At 34.9% G+C, this 23,576-nt stretch overlaps 2 protein-coding genes and 1 long non-coding RNA gene across 4 annotated transcripts; 1 reads left to right on the top strand and 2 right to left on the bottom strand.

The window, feature by feature from the left end:
- Positions 1-23: 23 nt before the first annotated feature.
- On the bottom strand, positions 24-273 carry LOC140832015 (uncharacterized). Its single transcript, XR_012118000.1, has 2 exons — positions 161-273; positions 24-71 (listed from the first exon to the last, which is right to left on the bottom strand). It is a non-coding gene; the product is annotated as an uncharacterized lncRNA (long non-coding RNA).
- Positions 274-2,418: 2,145 nt separating this feature from the next.
- Positions 2,419-9,103, bottom strand: LOC140832012 (ubiquitin carboxyl-terminal hydrolase 18-like). 2 transcript variants are annotated; one of them, XM_073195763.1, is made up of 12 exons: positions 8,702-9,103; positions 7,331-7,502; positions 7,159-7,247; positions 6,984-7,069; positions 6,697-6,859; positions 6,419-6,542; positions 5,855-6,012; positions 4,523-4,607; positions 4,155-4,367; positions 3,983-4,044; positions 3,460-3,639; positions 2,419-3,162 (listed from the first exon to the last, which is right to left on the bottom strand). In XM_073195763.1, exons 1-12 carry the CDS (start codon positions 8,971-8,973, stop codon positions 2,646-2,648), a joined length of 2,121 nt encoding a protein of 706 aa, XP_073051864.1. In that variant the 5' UTR covers positions 8,974-9,103; the 3' UTR covers positions 2,419-2,645. The 2 variants fall into 2 exon arrangements, with proteins under 2 accessions (XP_073051864.1, XP_073051863.1); XM_073195762.1 differs by having other exon boundaries at positions 2,419-3,639.
- Positions 9,104-15,438: 6,335 nt separating this feature from the next.
- On the top strand, positions 15,439-21,688 carry LOC140832011 (histidine kinase 5-like). The gene is made up of 14 exons (XM_073195761.1): positions 15,439-15,604; positions 15,834-15,972; positions 16,653-17,505; positions 17,680-17,736; positions 17,818-18,045; positions 18,412-18,505; positions 18,591-18,797; positions 18,897-19,027; positions 19,116-19,165; positions 19,253-19,608; positions 19,714-19,817; positions 19,966-20,721; positions 21,143-21,319; positions 21,485-21,688. The coding sequence occupies exons 3-14, from the start codon at positions 16,789-16,791 to the stop codon at positions 21,605-21,607; spliced, it is 3,000 nt and encodes a 999-aa protein (XP_073051862.1). The 5' UTR covers positions 15,439-15,604; positions 15,834-15,972; positions 16,653-16,788; the 3' UTR covers positions 21,608-21,688.
- The last annotated feature ends 1,888 nt before the right edge of the window (positions 21,689-23,576 follow it).

The following is a 23,576-nucleotide window of genomic DNA, read 5'->3' as shown; positions in this document are numbered from 1 at the left end:
GTGTTGATTACTAGCCCGGTGACATTTAAAGCATGTACATGTACTCCTCCTAGCAAGACGAAGCCGACTGTCTGACCAAAACCAAAACGCTAGCAACTCAATAAATCGGTGTGATTTGAATAGATACGAGGAAGAGGACGTTTAAAGGTTGCCAACTTACTGTTGAACCAACACCCTTGAGGACGCTAACAATGGTAGTCGTTAAAGCAGAGTTGACAATGGTACACAAGAACATGATGTAATTCAGAACTATACTCTTAAAAAGAAAAAGAAATGTCCATGCATGTGACAAGTAAAATTGGTGAAAAACTGTAAAAGCCAGCACCAACTTTGCGGTAATGATCATATGGGAAAATGACGCGATTGTACATATAAGTAGTCATCATTCACAGTTATATATATGATCATGGTGGAAAAGATTATTTGACATATCCGTTGCTCCAATTCATGATCATAATTATTGGCGTTAATAATTCTTTTTGTCCAAGTTTTGATATATAATGTCACATTTATTACCCATATATATGTTTTAATTTAATAAATGCATCGCCGTTCTATATATATTTATATAACAGAGATTTTGTCAAAAATAGTAATTTCTTGCCAAAATGTCACTTCGAAAAAAAAAGATTTATCTTGAATATTGACATACGTATACTGCAATAAATGATAACTTCAATTATTGCTTAATTGCATTGATCATATCAATTCATTTAGTTCAAATTTGAATTTAATTTATTTTTATATTAATTCAAATATAATTTATGTATTATATGTTTTTTATTTAAATTGAAACTACTCTCTATTGAAAACATAAACTATATTAAGCATCATGTCATTGTCATATGTTAACATAATCTAAAATTTTGATATATGATAATGAATATTAGCCAAAAAATTTAATTGATATACGTTGTATTTAATTTTTTTTTAAAATTAGCGAAAAAATAGTTTTTATAATTATATTATTTTTTCAATTTAAATGTCAATTTATTTTTCACTAATTTTTAATAATATCATCTCGTGCATCGCACGAGTTAAATACTAATTTTACTGATATCTCGGTGTAATGATTTGTGTTTGTACTTGAGGAATCTCGCACGTACGTGTCAGTCCAACTCCATATCAAGAACTTCAAACTTGGAAGGTAAACAAATCGGTGATATTTTGAACTTTGGCCAACTATTTCTCATCAAACATCAATTAGCAGATTTTCAGACTCTGAACCTATATATGCGTCCTACACCATACAAGCATTTTTACCACACAAAATCAAATAAAGTTTCAAAAATTCACTCAAATTTCAACTAAATAGTGCATATTAATGGCATCCCTCAATTACCATATTCTTGTGTCTCTCATCTTGACATTGTCATTCACAAGCCTCCACACTAGTCAAGCATCACGCAGCCTGTTACAAACTGTGCCTAACCTATCACCATTGCCTACGGCGGCACTGCCACCGCTTCCCGCCCTGCCAAACCTCCCAACTGCCGGGTTGCTGCCTTTTCCAGCAACCTCATTGCCTAAACAACCAACACTTCCAACTTTCCCAAAGCCCACGTTGTCACCCTTGCCCGCTACTATCCCATCATTGCCTACCATGCCTACGCTGAGTCTGCCACCATTACCTGTGGCCATGCCCACAATTCCCACTAATGTGCCGAGGATCCCTTTTCTTGCACCACCTCCGGTTGCTGCTGCCATCAGCTCCAGTACTAGCCCTTGAAATGGATCGACGATGTCCTACACGTGGATTGAGTTGTAATATATGGTGTTTTTCTGTGGCTTGCTATATATAGTAAGATTTGATTCTGAGGATGTTTTCATTGTATTTAGGGTCTTTTTGTTTCTTGTTTCTATGGTTTTGATTGCAATTATGTAATTTTTGTCAGCTGTCATGTGATCAGACATATTATCTCATTATTCTCATAATTATTATTATAAATTCAAATTATTGTGTTAAAGAAGATTTATAACATACTTGCTCTCACTTTTCGTTATAAATCGTACTCGAATTGTTTTAGAAAAGTATCAATCAATAATCTTTCTTTTCTAAGTTCCGAATTTTTCATTTGGAGACCAAAGTTGACAACAGCTCAAGACATCGGAAGGGAATACGAGAACACTTTTTTTAAAAAAAAATACGTTCAAATAGGGATGTATTATTTAGTGGCCCAGCTTAAATTTCAAAGCTATAAAAAAGTTATAAATAAAAAAAGACTTGCAGGGAGTCGTAAAGTTCCAGCACCCCAAAACGAATTAAACGTATCCATTACATTTCAATGAAATACAAGAACATCCAAGATTTCTGGTAAATATCGAAACCGTGGAGAAAATTTCCCAGGCATCCATTTGTGACGATGGGATCGTTGAATGATATCAACACGTAAAAAATACAACTTTTAATCGATCACCGATTACCAATCAATTATTTCTAATGACTTTCATACGCGAATCTCCGACATCTAACGAACATTACTTCCTATCTGATAGTGTTAAAATCTTTCACACAAACCCCCAAGATGATTTCCGACCAATTTCTCATACTTGAATTTGGGACCATATGTGCATCATCCTTAGACGTCCTTTCAAGTAATTTATCCTAAAAAACCGTTTGAAGATACTATGGTATCCATAGGCTTTCACCAATGATCGAGTTTTAATCTCAATGTTTCCTCCTTGTTAATGTTACTTTTGATTCCCTCGCCATATGCAGCTTGCTCACCAGAATCGCCATTTTCAAGAACCTTAGGTGTAACAGATTTTGTTGACACTTTTCCATTCGCATGTGCTGAAGTCGGCATTTGCTCATTATTCAAGATGCGGCCATTCTGAAACGACAAGCTTGTACCTTTATTTCGTGGATGTTTATCAAGAAAACCAGAAGCAAAAAGTGGTTTCAACTTTGCTCCAGAATTTTCTCCATTTGATTTCTTAACTGCAACTGGAGTATCATCAGGGAACATTGAAACATTTCCACAGTAGCCATTTTCAGGAAATGCCGTGGAACTGGACGAGTTCTCTTCTACTAGAGCCTCACCATTGGTGCAAGCCTTGGAAGAAACATCCTGTGTGTCAACATTCTCCAAGATGTAGTTTGCGGCAGCAGATGGATTTCCACTCGACATTCTGAATAAACCTTCTTTGATATTCTTTTCCCTGCACCAAGGTTCATTTTCCGCATCAGATAAGGGGGAGAGATTTCGAAATTTGCAGACATCTGGTTGTAGGGAACAGTTAACAGTCAAGGAAGTAGTAGCAGAAGCTGGTGGAATAGAATGCTCCGCAGAAAAAGCGACTTCAGTAAGTGTCAGGGATACTTCTCTGCTCTTGTTAAGATCAACATCCATGACTACAGGAAAACATTCTTCCGAAGAGAGGGATTTTAAGTCTTTTATTGCACATTCTGCATCACTGACCAAAGATGATTCTTCATGATTTTTCCAGATCACTGACCTTAAATTAGAAGAAGACAGCTGCTCAGAATTGACTGGGACTGGACTACCAAGCAATTCTGCAGCAGAATATTCAGCAGGTTGGTTCAGAGAAAGATCTAATTCTTGTAATTTCATGTTCTCCTTTTCTTCTTTTCCTAAAGATTCATCAGGAAGTAAGCACGACGGACGAGCACAAATCCTGTAATAAATAGCACATAACAAACATCATTATACACCAATCATAATAGTAATTTTAAAGGACATAAAAGGCTGATCAGCAGATAATCTGAACAGATACAGTCAAAAGCATATTTAACCTACGCAGCACTCTGTTGGCTATTGTTTTAGCAAAGAGCCTGTCATGATGGATAAATAATTGGTGAAACAGAGAAGACAAGAGAAGTATACTCTGAGCTTTCAGCGGTTTGCCGTATTTAGATGTAAGAAAATATGACAATACTTGGAGCCTCTGAGATTGAAAATACTGCATCGATATAAATCTATAGGGTAACTTGTCTTGTGTATTAAACGAGAGGACTGACCTGCTATATAAGAGCATATAAGCTCCTTGCGAAAGCACCTCATCCAACTCAGCGCTAGCAACCTAATAAAAGAGAACATTAGCTCATCAGCTAAATCTGTTATGGGAGTTCAGTGATTGGAAAAACAATCATAAATGCATGCATTCAAACAAAACATGTTCTACAATGTTACCTTACAATCATCAATCATGTACCAGTTACCACGAAAGTCCTTAATGTAGCAGATGTAGTGGCCAAAATATGATGCATTCAGCATGTCCACGTGTACAATAACTGCATAGAGCTTGTAAACATCATTTCCATCTGCTAACTCACCCATGTAAGGGCTGAGATCTAGTGTCTCCGGGAAAGTCACCCTCTTGTTAAGTTTCCCAAATCTACCACTCTGCAGGAACATGGGGAAAAATTTTCAAGACACTCCATAAACAACTGGATGAATCCCTCTAACTCAGGCCTTCCCTCCACCAAGGCAAAAGAGAAAAATGGGTCACACTGGTAAAAAAAATGGAGGGGTGCGTCAGTTTAAGGAAAAAAACAGACCTGAAACCTCTTCAAGGCAATTGTAAGGATGTTTGGCGAACAACGGATTGTAAGGCGTTTCCATGCCATAACATAATCATTGCAGCTGCAGGGAAACACATGCTAGTTGGTGAAATCCAGCATAATAGTCTATTACAAATCAAAGAATATATCATGGGATCATAATTGACAGGATTAAGATAACAACACATCTTTTATATGATTTGATTGCTATTTAAATTCAGGAAAGACTTTCTACAATATTTACCCCAACAAATTCTCCGTTGTAGAAAGAGATGATAACTGTAATTTAAAATAGAGACATGGATAGAGTTTCAGCAGTCTGGGCATTGGTTGGTGAATGTAGGTTTTTATGATCGAACTAAATAAATCCCAAGCTACATTGCATACTCCCATTACTCAATCATACTATTTTAAAATTCACGTGGGATCAAATCAAGAATATAGATATAGGGTTTTCTGTACATATCATGAAAAAAACATGACTGTTGCAGTTCTCATAAATAAATAGTGACCATACCCGAGGCCAGAAATATGTTCTTAATTATTGTATGTGTACAGTAACCATGTGGTATGAAGAAAAAAATCCATATTTCTAACAGTCGTATTGCAGTGATAGGTAAAACAGACCACGAATCTTCTATCCATCTGTATGATTTACTCTTTTATGAGCATATGCATTAAGACTATGTCTATCCAACCGTTCTTTGTCTCTATGATTTAAAATACAACATTGTGCTAAATTTTAACAATTTAGTTTTTGTGCTTTAGGTTGAAGCTTTCAGAAAAAATTTCTGGGTTCAACTTGAGAAGTGTTAGAATCAAAAAAAATATTCCATGATCATACTTGATATTATTAAGATTTATATGATTTGATAATGATTTAGATTTAGAAAATATTTTCTCTCACATTCACCCACATATTCTTCCACATACATAAGAGAGAATATTTATAATCTAAACTAACGAGACATCAATGAAGCTCAGCTCTGTATGCATTTTGTTGTAAATGTTAGTTATTATGACCAAACCACATATGTGTTGTTGCATGCTATCTTCACTATATTTCTAAATGAAGCGTAGGGCTTGACAAAACATTTATGTAATAAAATCAGTTTTAAAAAGGGAAAACGCAGAACCCACTTCCAACAGGTAATTCTACTTTGTTATTATCGTGAGGAATTCGTATAAATCTTTATCACAAGTTTATCAGGTTAGCTGATTTAAGGTGAATTCAACCTAATTTTTTAATAGAAAACGCAGGCCCTAAGGACTATCCATCTTTATGGAATACAAATGATCGAGAAAAGTTTCAGATTATAGGAAGATTACCCATCACATTTATACATATTATCCCCATGAAGCCATTCTTTGGCAGTAAACTGATCCAAACATTCCTCCAAAGATCCAGCATCCCCATGTATTTCAACAGTTAAATCCATTATATTCTCAAACTGGTTTGAAACATTATTGCATTTTGTGCATATAACCTGAAAGCAGAGGGAAATAATCAAAATATGTATAAATTAACAAATATACGAATGGTTTAATGAAATTAACAAAATTCTAGACAAAGAAGAAAAGAACTGCCCGATTTCTATACTTCTCGGCTAAAACAAATGAAACTTCTCCCATTAATTGCAACATGTTGACAATCGTGTTATGTGATAGCTCACGTGCCAAGCGTTTATGATCCCCATCATGAGAATATCAGGGAAGCACAGAAGTTTAGACAGGATATTTGAGCCATGGCATCCAGTACGCAAACAAAAAATCAGGCAGACAGAAGTTCCAACTTAAGGATCTTTAATCATCTCAGTATAGAAATTGCATGCTCAAAAAACAAAAAGGAATAAATAATAGTATAAAAGCTTAAGATTCATCAAGTCAAGCTACCTGAGATTGAAGACGACCACCAAATATATGTTGAATAAGACTAGTCTCCTGATAGCTAGGATGAATAGCCTTTTCTCCACCAAATTCATCGAGGCAGACTGATTGCATTGTGTCAATGGCAAACCTACATATAAATAAAATTGGTGTTAAAAAAGAAGCGTTTGAAAACAATTAATCAACAACATAGAAAAACGAAACTGAGGTTTATTCTGCAGCCAGAAAAATCTAGAAAGGGCAAGAAATGTCAAATATAAGACAAGGAACCCAGAAATAAGGACCTCATGAACTCGTGGGCATCCTCCTGTTTCCCATATCCAAGATTGCCACCAATATTAGGCAATCTTGAAAGGATATTAATAGGAGAAAATGGATTAAGATTTCGGGCAGTCCTTTCTACATGACTTTGAAGTTCACACGTGAAGCACCAATCATCCCTTCGACCTGGTAAATTTTATAAGGACGTTTTTAAAAAAAAAGAATCTTCAATTAACAATACAAATGAAACAAGTACGAGATATTTTAAAGAACATAATGAGATGTAAATAGTTTTAATCAATCAACTTACATTCTACTCGGTGGCCTTTCTCCATCAGGTAAGCAACAAGTGGACGGGTGTAACCAAGACATTGGAGAACTACGTTAGCAAAGCAGCTGCATAGGGGCAAAAGGAAACAAAAGGATTGAGAGATGGGAAGTTGGCACAGTACTTTGGCATGAAAGGAAACATTAACTAAACTTACCTGTTTCCACAATTCAGAAGTCCACAAGGAGGATAACCAGGACTGTTCCAATTGAAGAGTTCAACGAATTCCTCGTACGGAAAAAGTATCTGAGACCATAAATGAAGCATAGTTCCAACAAAATAGCAGTAAAAATTACGTAAGCAGCCTACAAAATAGATAGACGTTTAACCTTCTTTGACTGTTTGAGAATCTTGATGCTTCCACCTAGAGGAACTACTGATGCTTTCCTTCCCCTCAATGCAAATGTAGATTGCATAAAATTAGGTTTAGAAGATGATTGTAGGTCCTTGCATTTTGTCTTGTGCTCTGAATTCCAGTGAGATCTTTGGCAAGCTTCAGAGCTAAAATTTCAAAGGTACAGAAAATTGAGATATGCAGCTATAGCAGTTGAAAGAGCCAGCGAAAAATTTAGCATACATAGTATTGCTCCTGTTAAACATCGTAAAATGGCATCTGGTATGGGAAAGAATATACAGGTGACGGAATCTTTATATTCTTTAGTCTCACATAGTTTACAAAGCATTTTTAGTAGCCATGATTAGTAAAAAAAAAGGCGTTAAAAGGATCAGTTCAATGTCTAAACCAAAAACAGTACCGGCATGTTAGCATAAAGCATGATTACTGAATAAAAGCAGATATGCTGCCTACGCAATTGAATTTCAACATCATTAAGATAAGGTTTCTGTGCATATCCACAACACCTTCAATCACCCTTCACCGCAAACAGTAGCAGTTATTTTCTTGTTAATAAGACTTAGTCCAGCCTCCAGGAGTAAAAAATAGTGATCATTGCATAATCCTTAATAACTAGAGAGAGAAAGATTCAGGAAAAACAGTTGTTTAGCATTCCCATTCTGTCTATTACCTCATTAAATGGGATTTAAGCAAGATTGAGTTCCAAAAACAGAGAATGATTGTAATATAGATAACTGCAAACAATTTGTAGCATGAGTACAGTCGATCTGATATTAGTTAACAGCAATAACAATACAGTGAATTTACTCTTTCTACTCATTATCGTTATTAGCTTCACCATGTTCAATAAGGATAAAACTCGAACATGAGTATCCATCCAGCAAGCACCAGTGCAACTACGTACATAGCCCAGTTCCAACAACAAAAAATCAAGCACAAGGCGTAACACTAAATAAAGTACTACATTTCAAAATCAAAAAAAGAAATAAGTAGAAAATCTAATAACCTACTACAAAAACACATGCACATAATTCCATTCCAATTCCAAAACAGTAGTGCATAGCTTTACTGAACAAAATTAAACCCTTAAACCCATACTACAATGACCACAGATTAATTAAATTAGAAAATATCTACTACTTCGTATAATGAATAAATAAATAAATAGAGCAGTAAAAAATTTAATAACCCACTTGAGAAAGACATGCGCATAAATACAATTACAAAACAGTAATACATAACATGCGGAACAAAATTAAACCCACAAAACACATAAGCAATACAATAGTGCCCCCAAATTGTATTATAAATATATCTACCACAGAAATTCCAACACGTAGCATACCAGTACTTGACCATCTTGCAACGGGCGCACTGCTTCTTCGTCAAATTACCGCAAACCGCGCATGATTCTACACTACCAGCGTCGCCGCCACTGGGGGCCGTCTCCATCTTCTTGTTAACCGACGAATAATCGGAGGCCGAAGAATCGAAATTGGAGTCCATCATAAAATATCTCGACGCAGTGTTCCGAATCAGATACAGCAATCCAAATATCAACAAAAAGGCTGTTACCACGAATTGCAGAAACCCGTTGAGATCCACCGCTACATGCATTTACAACTTGGAATTTCCTCCTATCAAAATAACTTCCGATTCAATTATAATGAAATTAAACATTAATTGAAGATATAATACTCTGATCTCGGTGAACGGAGACGGAGGAGGGATTTCTGGGTTAGTGAAAGATTATGAATTATATAGTATATTGATCACTGTTAAGATTTATAGATTAAAGTACTAAACTGTTGCGTTGGATAACATTGGGCCTCGAACATTTGATGGGCTAATATGGGCCAGTTCAAGATCCAAATTATTTGGATGGCCCGCCCAAGTAAGGTGAGGACTACTCATTTAAATCAAAGAATATGAAAAAACAAAAAAGTAGAGCTCATATGTTCCAATTTAGGATTTTTTTTATATATCTTCCTCGGATTTATTACATTTAAAATTTAGACAAAAACTTGTGTGAGACGATCGTATTTTGTGAGATGGATATTTTATTTGAGTCATCCATGAAAAAGTATTACTTTTAATGCTAAAAGTATTACTTTTTATTGTGAATATCGGTAGGTTGACTCGTCTCACAGATAAAAATTCGTGAGACCGTCTCACAAGAGACCTACTCTAAAACTTATCACTCTTATCAAATGCAAAAATTATAACATAGAATTTTAAAATTTTAACAATTGGTTTAGATCTTATATATATCATCATCCTGAAATTTTCTTATTCTCGGACACCACGCCTCCTCGATAATAATACAGCAGTCATATATCATATTTTTATTTTAAAAATAGAGTTTAAATACATGTGAGCCATATTTAATTAAAATCTGAAGACCCCGAAAACCATTTGATAAGACACCATTAGCATAAATATGTGTGTTAAATTAATCCATTCCATGTCAAGAAAAGCAAGTGGATTTTGTGTATGTGCCCTAAAAAACGGGCGATGGTTGAAGCACAAACTTGCAAACCAACCAGACCTAGTATTTTTCGGGTGAGTCTATGTTACATCGAGAGTTCTATTATCAGTGTGTTTGTATAAGATGATCGATCACTGAAAAATAAAAAAAAATTGATGGACCTCATATTTTTTGTTTTCAAGTGAGATAATTGACCAATCATCTAATACAAAACAAAAATCGAGAGTAAATCTTTCAATGTATCATAGACTAACTTGTGCTTCCTTTTGTTTAAATTATCTTGTACAAAACAAAAAATCCGAATGTAGATATTTCAGTATAACATAAACTAATCTGTGCTTCCACTTGTCTAGATATGCGGTATCGTTTTTCCCAATATAACTAAAATAAATATCATATTAAAAAAATCAATCTATACATTTATATTGTTTTTTTAAAAAAAAAAACTGCTTTTTTGATGTGATTCTATTTCTACTATTGGTAAATTTGGTTTTGTGGAGGCCAAAATGTCTGTTTCTGCATGGGGGGAATCGTGTTGATGTGATGGGATGAGAATGGATTGGATACTGCTTGGGGCAAACAAGAAATCCCGGAGTGGTGTTACCCACTGCACATTCTATATTTCTTGTCGTCAAATATATGTTCTCTCGCATATTAAATTCAATTATCACCAAATATATATTTTTATATACAAATCAGAAATCACATATGGATCGTATATCTGAATTTTTCGGGAAAAATCGAAAAAAAAAAAACCCTGTGATAAGATCAATATAAGTGTTTATTTTTATAAATATACAAACACCTCACATGAATTACTAGCACCAAAATTCATTACATTGTACTGTTCAATGAAGTTGTACCATAGAATTAAGAAGTTGGTCGGATGTAGAAATAGTGATATTTTTTTGTGGACTAAGTAAAAAAATGACACAGATAACAAAAAAAATTGGAGTGAACTACAGCCTAAGACTGACCTATATCTATCCCAGTCTTTTTCGTTATCCTATCTAATTGAGAATGCTCGATCTCTCCAACCCAAATGCACAACCATGCTCGAGCTTTGGCTTGATCGAGTGTATATCATGTGAATTCTGGCGGAGATATGTGATTCGATTTGTGTTTAAAGAGTTTCAAACACCTAAAAGTTGTAATGATTAAAGTCTGAAAAATCTTAATAAATTATAAATAAAATATCTATATATATTTTTCTTTCCAAATTAAACTTATTCAAAACCCCTTTTCTTTGATCTACCATAAATTTTAATATTAAACAATAGAAACATAAACATGATTTGCACTCATTCATTATTTCATATCAAAGAATAAAGTTGTCCAGTGGTTCCAGGGAATTGTGGATCTCGTGTTTTGTGTTATTCTAGTTACGCCAATAATTCGGACCCTGCGGATTAGATCCCCATCGGACCCGATAAGGAAAACCCCTTTTTGCATTTTAATCAATTCTTTCCATCGCTTCTCCTCCTCTTAATCATCACCCTAATTATAACATCCCATTCAATTAATGATAAATAATGTGATTAATTTAGTTTTTCACGCGATTAAATTTTCATTGAACTAGCAGTAATATCACACATGACTTGCGTTGGATAGAGATATATTGTGCATAAAAAAACATTAATGTTTTAAAATATAAAATGTATGTATATAGTATGATTATTGAAGTAGTGGTAATTTCAGAAATTAAGAAGAAAAAAAAACATATTTAGAGATAAAGATAATATAGTAATGAAAATTATATATAATATCAAGAGGTATTTAAGTAAATAAAAGATGGATATATATAAATAAAAAAATGAGATGAAAAAGTATTATTTTCGATATAAAAAAGAATATTTTTTCAATGTTGGTCCAAGTAGAAAATATGTGTGTTACTTAGTCGTCACATTTTCAATATATATAGACTTTATCTGTCTCAATTATAGATGTTTATTTCATTATTCACACATAAGGAATTGACAAAAATTTGTGTAAGACTTGTGATACGGGTCTCTTATTTGATTCATGCATGAAAAAATATTATTTTTTTAAGCTAGGAGTATTACTTTTTATTTTGAATACGGTAGGGTTGACCCATCTCACAGATAAAGATTCGTGAGACCGTCTCACAATATATCTGAATTTGTTGGAAAAACAAACCCTATTTTATGCTTATTTTGTAAATGTGTATATAAATAATAATTATTTAATTGAGACGGAGATAATATTTATTAATTTATAAATGATAAAATCAGATTTAAAATATTTCCACATGCGAGAAAGTCATAATTTTAATCCCTGTAATGCATTCCACGATTTTAATGACAATTATATAAGAATTAATGGGCTCAATAATGACTATTATCTTACACGTTATTCACTTTAAAGGTCAGCTTAGAGTGCTTTTCAATTTAATTATATTAAATTCGTGCTTTATGAAATCGATTAATCAGTGCAAAAATATTAAATTTGTTGTCATTAAATAAATTTGAGCACTTGAGTTCAAAGCTTTACATGTTACGAGAACTGAACTTATGCTCAAGATCGAAGCAGTCGATTATTAATTAAATTGACTTTTGCGTGCGGTATCGAGAAATTTGCAATCGAATCATTTTTCTGTTACACAAAATGTATGCACAAACAGAAAGGAACAAGGAAAGAAAACAACGTCAAAAAGAAACAGTATCGCCAAGCGTAAAATAAGCAAACCGAGGCCTGTATGTAATACAGTATCCTTAAAACAGATTCGTCCCCTCTGGTGTGTGCTTCGAGGAGGAACGTGGACGTCTGTTTACCAGGATACAACGGAAAACCAGTAATACCGTAGCACAAGGCACCACGACGGCGAACTGAAGCAGTACCTGAACTTTATCACGATGTAGAGAGACGACAGGGAGACAGCAGCCGGTTGTAACAGCAGCAGCCGAGACAGCAGAACAAGAAAAGCTTCGAAAATAGCAGAATGTGCTGGTTCTTTTTGAAAGACTTGAGGCTGCCCCTATTTATAGGCACTCATCAGGACAGTTACGGCTGGCCATACGAAAGGCCAAAGGTCTGGCTAGCTGAAACACCAAAGGACATTTCAGTTGGAACACCAAAGGTCAATTGAAACTGTCCCAGCTGAAGCACCAAAGGTCACAGACCATTTCGAAAATAAAAAAAGCTAGGTAAGCCTTGGTGGGAAATTTTGCCTTGATCGGTCCGACATTCGACGCGCCCAGGTCGCGCACGTACGCTTGCACACAAGTCAAGCCCTTTTCCACTGCAAATCGGGCCATGATTTGCACCCCCATGCGCCTGTGCGCGCGAGAGAGAGCCTCTTGACCAATCATTGTTACACCTCCATAAAGTATAACACAATATAAATTCACCAATGCTATATTCATTTTCCAATGTGGGACATTTCCCACTTGCCATCTACTAAGCCTTATCCAATTTCTCATTCAAAGAACAAGCCCAATAGCCCAATAAGCCTAAGTCCAACATTTTCTCCTTACAATAGAATCAAATTTTAAAAGAAGTAAAAAAAAAGCACCCGCATGACTGAAAGAGACGGAGCCACCACAAAGACTGGAGTAGGTTCCAACCCAAGGTAAAAAAAATATGATTATTTTTTTTAATTATAGATTAGGTTAATCTTTTGTAAAACTCATTAGTAAGTCAAATATTTATTGTTCTTTCAAGTTTCAACCTGAGTTCCGTTGAATCAGAGTCTAAGATGAAAAAATTTCCTGGCTATGCCTCTGATGACTTGATATCAAACATTGCTCTGATATCAGTTATTGTACAGTAATGTAAATATCTTTCGACAGAAGAAATGTGTGAGTTCGATTTTAGGTGATATGAAAAAACCTCGTTCCACATGTAACTGAAAAAAAAAACATTTGCTAATTTTTCCCCCCCAAAAAAAAGAGAGGAGGGTTTTGTGATCGTCACATGGAGGAATTGCGATTATGACACGAAAGCCATAAACATGAGAAAGAAGGAATATAGCTTAGTTGTACATTTCATTAATTACTAATAATTAATACTAAATTGGTGTATTAACATCTAATCACAACCTTTTCATTCAATTATTTTTTAAAAAAGTGCTTCGAAATGCTCAAGGATCGAGATTCCTTAAATCATGTAGCCTAAATTCATCGTCTTATCAACAACGAGAGGCTAATTTTTCTCACAATTATGCAAAATCAAGAAATAAAATAATAGAGGGTTAGATAAACTTCATTCGATAGATTTAATTAACCTTTATTAAAGTAAGAAAAATATAGATTATAATCCACTTCTATATTACATCTCTCAATATTACAATCTGCTCAACTACCTCATTTTCAAAATGAATTTTGTCCCAAAAAATTGCACTAAATTTGTTAGTATACACTTTTAACTAAAAACTTTACGTATCCGGTGGCTAGTTTTTGTAGTTTCCATACAAGTTCGTTATCGTTTTTTAGATGCCTACTATTATTATTATTATTATTATTAGGCATGTGAAGATATTTTATAATATTTTATTTTGCGAATGATTTTGAATTTTCTACAAAAAAAAAGTTTGGATTCTAACAATAACAGGATGGGATGGGGTAGCAAAAAATAATTAGAATTTATACAAGAAATAGAGACATATATCCTTATTATTTATTAAGTTCCTCTTAATAGAAGTATTTGGTGCTTTTATCCTACCTGGCTTTTTTGTTTTGACAAAAATTTGTATGGGACGGTTTCACATATCATATTTTGTGAGACAGATATCTTATTTGGATCATCCATGAAAAAATATTACTTTTTATGCTAAGAATATTACTTTTTATTGTGAATATCGATATGGTTGATCCGTCTCACAGATAAATATTCATGAGAGTAGGTCTCATGTGAGACCGTCTCACGGATCTCAATCTGTGAGACGGGTCAACTCTACCCATATTCACCATAAAAAGTAATACCCTTAGCATAAAAAGTAATACTTTTTCATGGATTACCTAAATAAAGATCCGTCTCACAAAATATGATCCGTGAGACCGTCTCACACAAGTTTTTGTCTATTCATGATACCGTTTCATAAAAAACTTACTCATTTGTTTTTTGCTTTTTTCAATTCAATTATTCATAATTGAGGTTTAATATCTCATTTTTTTTCAAAATTATAACATGATCTTTATTTGAGTATAGACAAAAACTTGTGGAGACGGTCTCACGAGTTGTATTTGTGAGACGGATATCTTATTTGGATCATCCATGAAAAAATATTATTTTTTATGCTAAAAGTATTACTTTTTATTGTGAATATGAGTAGAGTTGACCCGTCTCACAGATTAAGATCCGTAAGACGGTCTCACATGAGACTCACTCTTGAATATAAACTAGAATAATTATAAAAAAAATTATTCAAACACGCAAAAGTGGAACGAACAATAATATATAAGCTGCGCGTTTCCACACGCGCCGACATATCGTAACCTCGTACATGGCGGGGAAGAAATCCGGAAAAAAATCGTCTCTCTCTCACTACAGACTCGCAGAAACACTCTCTTCTCCCGCATACTTTGTGTTGATTATTAAATACAATCATTTCAAATGTGTACAGACTCAAATATATAAATATTTACACAGAAACAAGAGTTGAAAAGTCGGCTCATTTCACCATCAATGCGTACCATGAATAGAACCAAGAAAAATTACACAGAGTAAGCACGTAATGTACGTGTGTTTATGCGTGAGAGAGACGTACATTGTTGAACAGTTAATAAGCAATATAGAAGAAGGGTAAGCAGCCACTTTCTTGCAATATTTTTCACCTCAAATGCACATGGATTCTTGAATTTCTTACTATTATCTCTTTCTGCCACACACAAAGTTTCCATTTTTGTTTGGGGTTTTTCGTTTTTCTTTATTTTCAACGGCACATGCAATCCTCTGAGTCCTCTTACCAATATACATTTTCTATTCGCTCAAAAAACTTGGCCCATTAGTGTATTTTTTTTCTTTGTCTCAGCACCCCATAGAGATTCTTTCAGATCTACAGTGAAAAGGTTTTGGGACGTTAATGTTAATGAACTTAAACTTTCGTTCTTCTTCAAGTAGAGAAGTGAATATCAAATAGGTCTTGGAATCATCAAAGGTCGGCTTTCCAGGTCAGTTTGATTTGGTTTCTTGCACGGGTTTATGCGTTTTAATCTTTATTCTGATTGGCAATGCGTGTTTTTCTCCATTATCATATCATTGCTATGTGCTAATAGAGAAGATCGTTGAATCTGAGTTAATGAAACTCGGATTTCAAGTTTCTCGTGTTTTCATTTTCGTTGCCTGCTAAAAGAACTGAGGTGTTTTATTGAACTTTTGAACTTGATAACATTCAAATTTAGAGCTTATTTGGTTTTATTTTCTGGAATCAAAGTCAACTATGAACGGGGATGAATCAGAAAGAAATAAACAACCTTGATTAATGGTTCTGTTCGTTTCATTTGATTATAATGGAAGTCAAACTTTTTTTTTTTTGAAAAATAGAAGTTCATATCTTATATACTTTCAAAATTTGTGATCGAACTTTGTTGGGAGAAGGGTGTGGATTTTGACCAAACAATACAGTTCTTTTCTTTTCTATATTGTTTAACGGGTGGATTTTGTTCAAAGCATTGGAAAATTTTGTTTCATGATTAATTTATCGAATATTTTTCATCGTTCCTGCTATATTCGAAAAGTGACGGCTTTTTTCCTTTGTTGTTGTTGTTTTAGTCTAGTTTCTACTTCTATTTTCCTACACAACTTTAAATTGAACCATCAGAAATGTGTTTTTTTTTTTGACAATGTTCAGGACATAAAAACATCACACAGTGGCAAGAATCAAGCCTTTATGAGATGTAGTAATTGAGTTTGTATGGTTTCATTGAATTCATAGTCAGATCGATAGTGGAAAGTCGTCCCTTAGATTTATTAAACCGAACTTGAAAATGGGTTGTGAGATTGAGACGGATCAATCGGAAGACATGGACGTTGTCCTATCTTCGATGTGGCCAGAAGACATAAATGAAGCTGGGAGGCAATTTAATGTTGAAAGGCCAGGAGCAGATCAAGATATGTTGGAAGAGGTTGTAATTAATAAGGAACCAAACATAGTTGATTTTAAGCGCCTCATGGAGCTAACGAATTACAGTGACAAGGGTAACTGGCAATTGGCAAATTTAGTTAAGAACTGGGAATATAAGCAGGCTAATGCTGTGCGCCTTCTCAGAGAAGAGCTGGACAACCTTAACAAACAACAGCAAGAAGTTGAACTCAAGAAATTGGAGATATTGGAGGAGCACCGGTTCGAGCAAGATGGATATGGTGGCGATAAGCGCCCCATTTCTATCCTTGATGAAAATTTGAAATATTTATATCAAGATTCTCCTCAGAGGAAGAATACTGTTGTTTTTCGAGATGAGAAAGTAGAAGTGGATGCTGAATATAACAGTATAATTTACTGGAAGCAACGTGCCATGAGTTTGGAGAAGCTTCTGGAGGCTAGTATTCTAAGAGAGCAGGTGTTACATGAAAAACTTCAGGAAAGTATCGAAAATCTTGAAAGGCAATCCTCTCCTGTGGCGGAATTATCACAGGTTTTGGCGAGAGCTGACAATTTCTTGCATTTCGTCCTCCAAAATGCACCGGTTGTGATAGGACACCAGGTATGCCTTTTGTATATAGTATACTGCGCAATAGTTTCACCTCTGTTTCGTTTTTTTGAGTTCAGATTAAAATATTACTATTCATTTGGTTTCAAGAATCAGGCCATAACTTTTACTCATCTTACATTTAATTCAAATCATCTTTTTGGTTTTTAATTAAATATGTATTTACAGGATAAAGAACTGCGGTACCGATTCATCTTTAACCATTTCCCAAGTTTGCGTGAGGAGGTAAACTATACCTGATTTCATAAAGCCTATTCAAGAAATTGATTATTTAATTGTTCTCAAACTTTTTAGCTGTTTTTACAGGACATAATAGGAAAAACGGATATAGAGATCTTTAGTGGCGCTGGTGTAAAGGAATCTCAAGATTTCAAAAGAGAAGTTCTTGAAAGAGGATTACCAGCAAAGAGGGAAATCACCTTTGAGACAGAGCTGTTTGGATCAAAAACGTTTTTAATTTATGTGGAACCTGTTTTCAGCAAAGCTGGAGATACAATTGGTGTAAATTATATGGGAATGGAAGTAACTGATCAGGTTATTCAACTTTCTGAATATTTGAGATGCGGAATCTAGTTTAACCTCCAAATACTCTTTTTACAATACACCAAGTATTGATCAGTGGCCTGCTCATTGCTGTCATAAAGGGGAAAGAATCTTATTTTCATATTTTGAATGTTCCAGTGTCATTGTGTAACAATAGCAGTTTCCCTTGGGTAGTCACAGTTGCTGGTAGTCGTGAGGCTATTTATGTGCATAGATTTGAAACATGGTGCTTACATTGTTGTGTTGTTTAAAAAAATTGAGTTGCACTATTGTCATAGATGTAGCTTTTGGTATGGTTGCAAGGTCTTCACCTTATGGCTTTTGTTTCTTACTCTTGTGGTTGTGATTGTGCCACAGGTGAGGAAAAGGGAGAAGATGGGAAAGCTTAGAGAGGAAATGGCTGTGCAAAAAGCCAAAGAAACAGAACTCAACAAAACAATACACATAACAGGTTATACGAAATTCATATTATACACAAATTCGTATAATTTGTAGTTAAAACTCGACTCCATTTGTCCTTTCCATTAATGTGGCAGAGGAATCGATGCGGGCAAAGCAAATGCTAGCAACCATGTCTCATGAGATAAGATCTCCACTATCCGGAGTCGTTAGCATGGCAGAGATTCTTTCCTCGACTAGACTTGAGAAAGAACAGCGACAGATGGTGAACGTAATGGTATCTTCTGGTGATTTAGTTCTTCAACTGATAAATGACATCCTCGATCTTTCCAAGGTGGAATCAGGTGTGACTTTGTACCTTATCTTAGCAAATCTTATTTAGATATGATAAAATTCGAATAGATCAATCTGTATTTACAGAAACTAATTTCATACTCTTTTAGGAGTTATGAAATTGGAAGCTACAAAGTTTAGACCACGAGAGGTAGTAAAGCATGTACTCCAAACAGCAGCAGCGTCACTACAGAAAATATTAACCTTGGAAGGAAATGTAGCAGATGATGTTCCCGTGGAGGTAATGGATCCTCTTAACTTGAAGCTTGTCGAGAATGGGCAGGCCTATTTGGTTGTAGGTAGTTAATGAGAGAACTCTTGAAATTCAGGTTATTGGAGACGTACTGAGGATTCGCCAAATCCTTACAAACTTGGTCAGGTAATAAAAGCTTGAAACTTTCTTTGGATTCTATCTATGTTCTATAAAGTCAAACTACGTTGTAAAAGATTTCCTAATCTTTAACAGCAATGCCATCAAGTTTACTCATGAAGGCAAGGTTGGAATCAACCTTTGTGTGGTCACTGAGCCGCACAATGTGATCAAACAGGACTCTCAGAAGATTTCTTCGAATCACACGACTGTCACAGAAAGAACTAGGAATGATTCATCTACATCTCGGGGAAAAGGCGATCAAAATGGCAATAGATGTGGACCTGTGGATTCTGAAGATATGCATCGAGACAGTAAACTAAGTGGTAACCCCAGTGGCCGGGTAAAACTTTCGGTTCCAATGGAAGAAGATGAAGTGATTCACCCCAATACCGAAGAAAGAGTAGTATGGATTCGCTGTGATGTCTATGACTCAGGGATTGGTATACCTGGTACGCATTGAATTGGTGTTCGACTTTCTTGAATAAACATCAATTACATTTAGTAAAGGTAAATGCCGACATATTTTACAACCCTTTTCAACCTTCATGGAACAGAAAACGCTATACCAACTCTGTTCAAGAAATACATGCAAGTTGGTTCGGATACTGCTCGAAAGTATGGAGGAACTGGATTAGGCCTTGCAATCTGCAAACAACTGGTAAAATTGTCTGAATCTGCGAAACATGTCCCTTCACAGAAATTTTTTTAATCTTTTGTTTAGGGAATCTAGAATTTTTTTACCAATCTTTGTTCATTTGAAACCTGAAAAGGTAATTCTAAGCAGTAAGTACTCCATCATTTAACAGGTTGAGCTCATGGGTGGTTATCTTACTGTATCCAGCGCAGAACATTTTGGATCAACGTTCACCTTTATCATACCTTACAAAGTTTCATCGGTCGATGATGGTTCAGATGACCCTGATGAATTATCAGATATAGAAAACCAAGAGGTAACTGACGATGATGATTCAGGCTCAGGTGTTTTTGTGTTTCAACCACGAACTTTGGGTTCTTTATTTTTGTCCCAAAGTTCTGGAAGGATTCAAAAACTCACAACAAATTGTCTTGGATTTAATGCCTCGTATAAGTGTAACGGATTGTTCGAGGATTCGTTGTCCCCTTCTAGTAACATTACATATAAAGAGACCAGTTCGGAAGAAGATACCTGTTCGGCTCAGACTATATCTGAACTTGATGTTAGCTTATGTCAGAACTTGGATTTGGGTAATGCAAATTCAGCCGCGACATATGAACAGAGCAGCAGTGAAATAGATGGTAGAATACAGAAGCATACAGGTGAAGTCTTGGAGACTAGTGTTCACTCGGAAACATATCAGGCACCGGTTCGGACTGAAAGAAATTCTGAGTTTTCTTCTAGTAACAGCCCTGAAGTTCTGAAATCTGAGGTGAAACCAAAGATTCTTCTTGTTGAAGATAACAAGATTAATGTGATGGTAACAAAGTCGATGATGAAGCAGTTGGGCCACAACATTGATGTGGTAAACAATGGTGCAGAAGCCGTTCGTGCTATTCAACAGCAAGATTTTGATCTGATTCTGATGGTAAGAATAAAGTATTGTTAAAGCATGAACACTATTTTTACTTTTATCTCACATAAAGCTGAGGTTTTAAGAATCAGAAAAAGAGGCCACAAGTTTGTATCAAGTAGACACGATCCCATCATATTTCATTAAGGTGGTCTTGGTGGTTATTTCTCAGCATTTCGTGCTGCCCAATACCAGGACATACATGTATGTCTTGGATATTAGTTTCGAGTATATAGTCCTCAATATCTAGATTACTTTGAGGAGGCTTGTTCAAGTATAAACAATTTTGTTAGACCACATTTTATGAGTTTTGGCTTTTTGGAAATATAGTTTTTAGCACTAGAAGAATGTTCAGATCAAATTTGACACTGGAAATTCTTGCATGTATCTACTGTTTTGAACACACCTCAAAAAAAGTGAAATTTCTTTCCGCTAGGATGTATGCATGCCAGTGATGGATGGTCTTCAAGCTACAAGATTGATCCGATCCTTTGAGGAGACTGGGAGTTGGGAAGATGCAGTTAAGGCAGGAATTGATCTACAGTCGCCACCATCACATTCTTCACCAAATTCTGGACTAGAAAAATCAAGAAAAAGGATCCCTATCATTGCGGTAAGCACTCGACTTCTCTTAGACCCAACTGATATATTTTCTATATCATTCAACATAAAGTTACCTCGGTATCAAGTCACTACACATGCTAGTACAAATTGTTTTTGAACATCCTCAATTGGGTTTGAGTTGTTTTCCAGAAATATGAATGTTGTTCTTCTGCAGATGACTGCAAATGCATTATCAGAGAGTGGCAACGAGTGCTTCGCAAATGGTATGGATTCATTTGTGTCGAAGCCGGTTACTTTCCAAAACTTGAGACGATGTCTAAGCCAATATTTACCATAGTCAAAGTTATAAACATGCGTGAATCTTGTAAATGATCTAGCTAACAGAGTTTTGACGTCAGTATATATATAGTGTTTGTTTTTTTAAAAAGAAACTCAAAAATTAGAGTTTCTGTTAATGTACACAGATCTTTCATTGGAGGAAGATTAGAGGAAAGTTTTGAGTTGTAAAAAGTTGACATATATATCATGCTCTAAAAAAGTTGAAATGTTCGGACTAACATTTATGAATTCCTTTCATCAAATGAATGCCCTTCTTGCCTGCACTGCACTCATTTTGGTTTGGTTATTTTCTATGTTTCAAAACAATTAATTAACCTAATTTTACAATAATAATGTAAGAACAATATTGAAATTATATATATACTGCATAATTCATTTGAGGAACAAGCCACTAGTAAGACTAGCAACAGTCATCTATTGATCTTAACGAACATAATTCCATTCTTATATTTATTCTTTAGAAAATTTGATTTGACCTTTTTTTAAATCATTTAATAATATTTTGCACACTTATCCCCTAAACAACCTTGCTTCCACGTCGAGTGATCCAAGAAAGGGAAGAAAATGCAACATTTTATTGCAAAAACAAATATAACACACATCATGTGCAGACATTGAAAATAGTCAAAGATTCATTATGAGATACAATTACATTGAAAATAAAGAAATGTGAAAGTATAACTCGATCTTCATGATTAGTCAATCATTATAACTTTTATTTGTAACCTTACTATTTTACATTTTTGTTTTTTTACAATTTGACCAAAGTGATTATCTTAAATTTCACGGATTATAACACGATCTTCACGATCAGTCGATTGTAAAAATAAATTTTGACCAAAACGATTCTCCCAAAAAATCAATTTTATTACATCTGATATATACTCTAATAATCATTATGATTTCCCACACAAGGATAACAAAATCTTGACCAATGTTTTACATTTGAAAGAAAATATTGCGAAATTCAATACAATTTGTTATCTTTTGTTCATAAAATCAGAAGGCAAGATATGAATTTAATTAAAGGAATCCAAATAATAATTCTTTCTACCCATAATATTACAAACACAAAAAAAAAAATTAAAAATAAAACTCCATCTATATATATATATATATATATATATATATATATATATATATATATATATATATATATATATATATATATATATAAATATATTCTTCAGAAAACAAACCAAAAAGAAGTAAAGAAAAATAAAAATATTGGACATCTGTTGTTAAATGGCCGAGGGAAGAAAACAAACAAGAGGCCGCCAAAGAATCCCCATGCAACTAATCGAGAACCAAGATGATCTTTACGCAACATTTTCGAAACGCCGACTGGGAATCTACAAAAAAGCCACTGAATTATGCACTCTGTGTGATGTAGATATCGGTATCATACTCTTTTCTCCGACTGATGTCCCTTATTCTTTCTTCCATCCGAGGATGGATAGTGTTGTTTTCAGGTCGATGAACCCAGATCAGCCTTCATCAGATTTTGACCGCATTATTGATTCTCATACTAATGGGAGGGTTGATGGGATGAATCGGGAGCTAGACAGGATTATAGCTTCGAAAAACGCTGAAAGAGTACGCTGGCAGCGCGCCATGGACGAGATCACAACTCGGAATATATGGATGCGCCAGCGGTTGGAGACGCTCACCATAGAACAAGCTCTGGTGTGGAGGGCATGGTTCAGGGAGTTCAAGGCTCGGGTTACTCGGCGGATCGGGCAGATTAAGAATCAGGCGTTGGGTTCAGTGATGCCTCAGCTGCCGCCCCCGGAGGCTGGAGAGAATGTGGAGGACATGGTGATTGCGGATGGAGCTGAAGCTGCTGATAATGTTTATCAGCCTCACATGCCTCCGGGTCAGTTCTATTATCCTGGACAAACGTCGAACGACCCGCACCTTGGCGTCGGAGCTCCTTCCACTGATCAGTACAATTATCCTCCACCTCC

This window comes from Primulina eburnea, chromosome 5 (assembly GCF_022965805.1).
Source record: "Primulina eburnea isolate SZY01 chromosome 5, ASM2296580v1, whole genome shotgun sequence".
Lineage (NCBI taxonomy): Eukaryota > Viridiplantae > Streptophyta > Magnoliopsida > Lamiales > Gesneriaceae > Primulina > Primulina eburnea.
The sequence above is the reverse complement of the archived record's forward strand: the minus strand, read 5'-3'. Positions and strand labels throughout refer to the sequence as shown.

Excerpts from the sequence above, each read along its gene's own strand:
- LOC140832011 (XM_073195761.1), top strand. The coding sequence starts at position 16,789 with ATGGGTTGTGAGATTGAGACGGATCAATCGGAAGACATGGACGTTGTC. Across the intron at positions 17,506-17,679 it reads CGGTTGTGATAGGACACCAG|GATAAAGAACTGCGGTACCG; the intron begins GTATGCCTTTTG and ends ATGTATTTACAG. Across the intron at positions 21,320-21,484 it reads AAAGGATCCCTATCATTGCG|ATGACTGCAAATGCATTATC; the intron begins GTAAGCACTCGA and ends GTTCTTCTGCAG.
- LOC140832012 (XM_073195762.1), bottom strand. The coding sequence starts at position 8,973 with ATGCATGTAGCGGTGGATCTCAACGGGTTTCTGCAATTCGTGGTAACA. Across the intron at positions 7,503-8,701 it reads TGCAAGATGGTCAAGTACTG|CTCTGAAGCTTGCCAAAGAT; the intron begins GTATGCTACGTG and ends TTGAAATTTTAG. Across the intron at positions 6,860-6,983 it reads GAAAGGCCACCGAGTAGAAT|GTCGAAGGGATGATTGGTGC; the intron begins GTAAGTTGATTG and ends AAAATTTACCAG.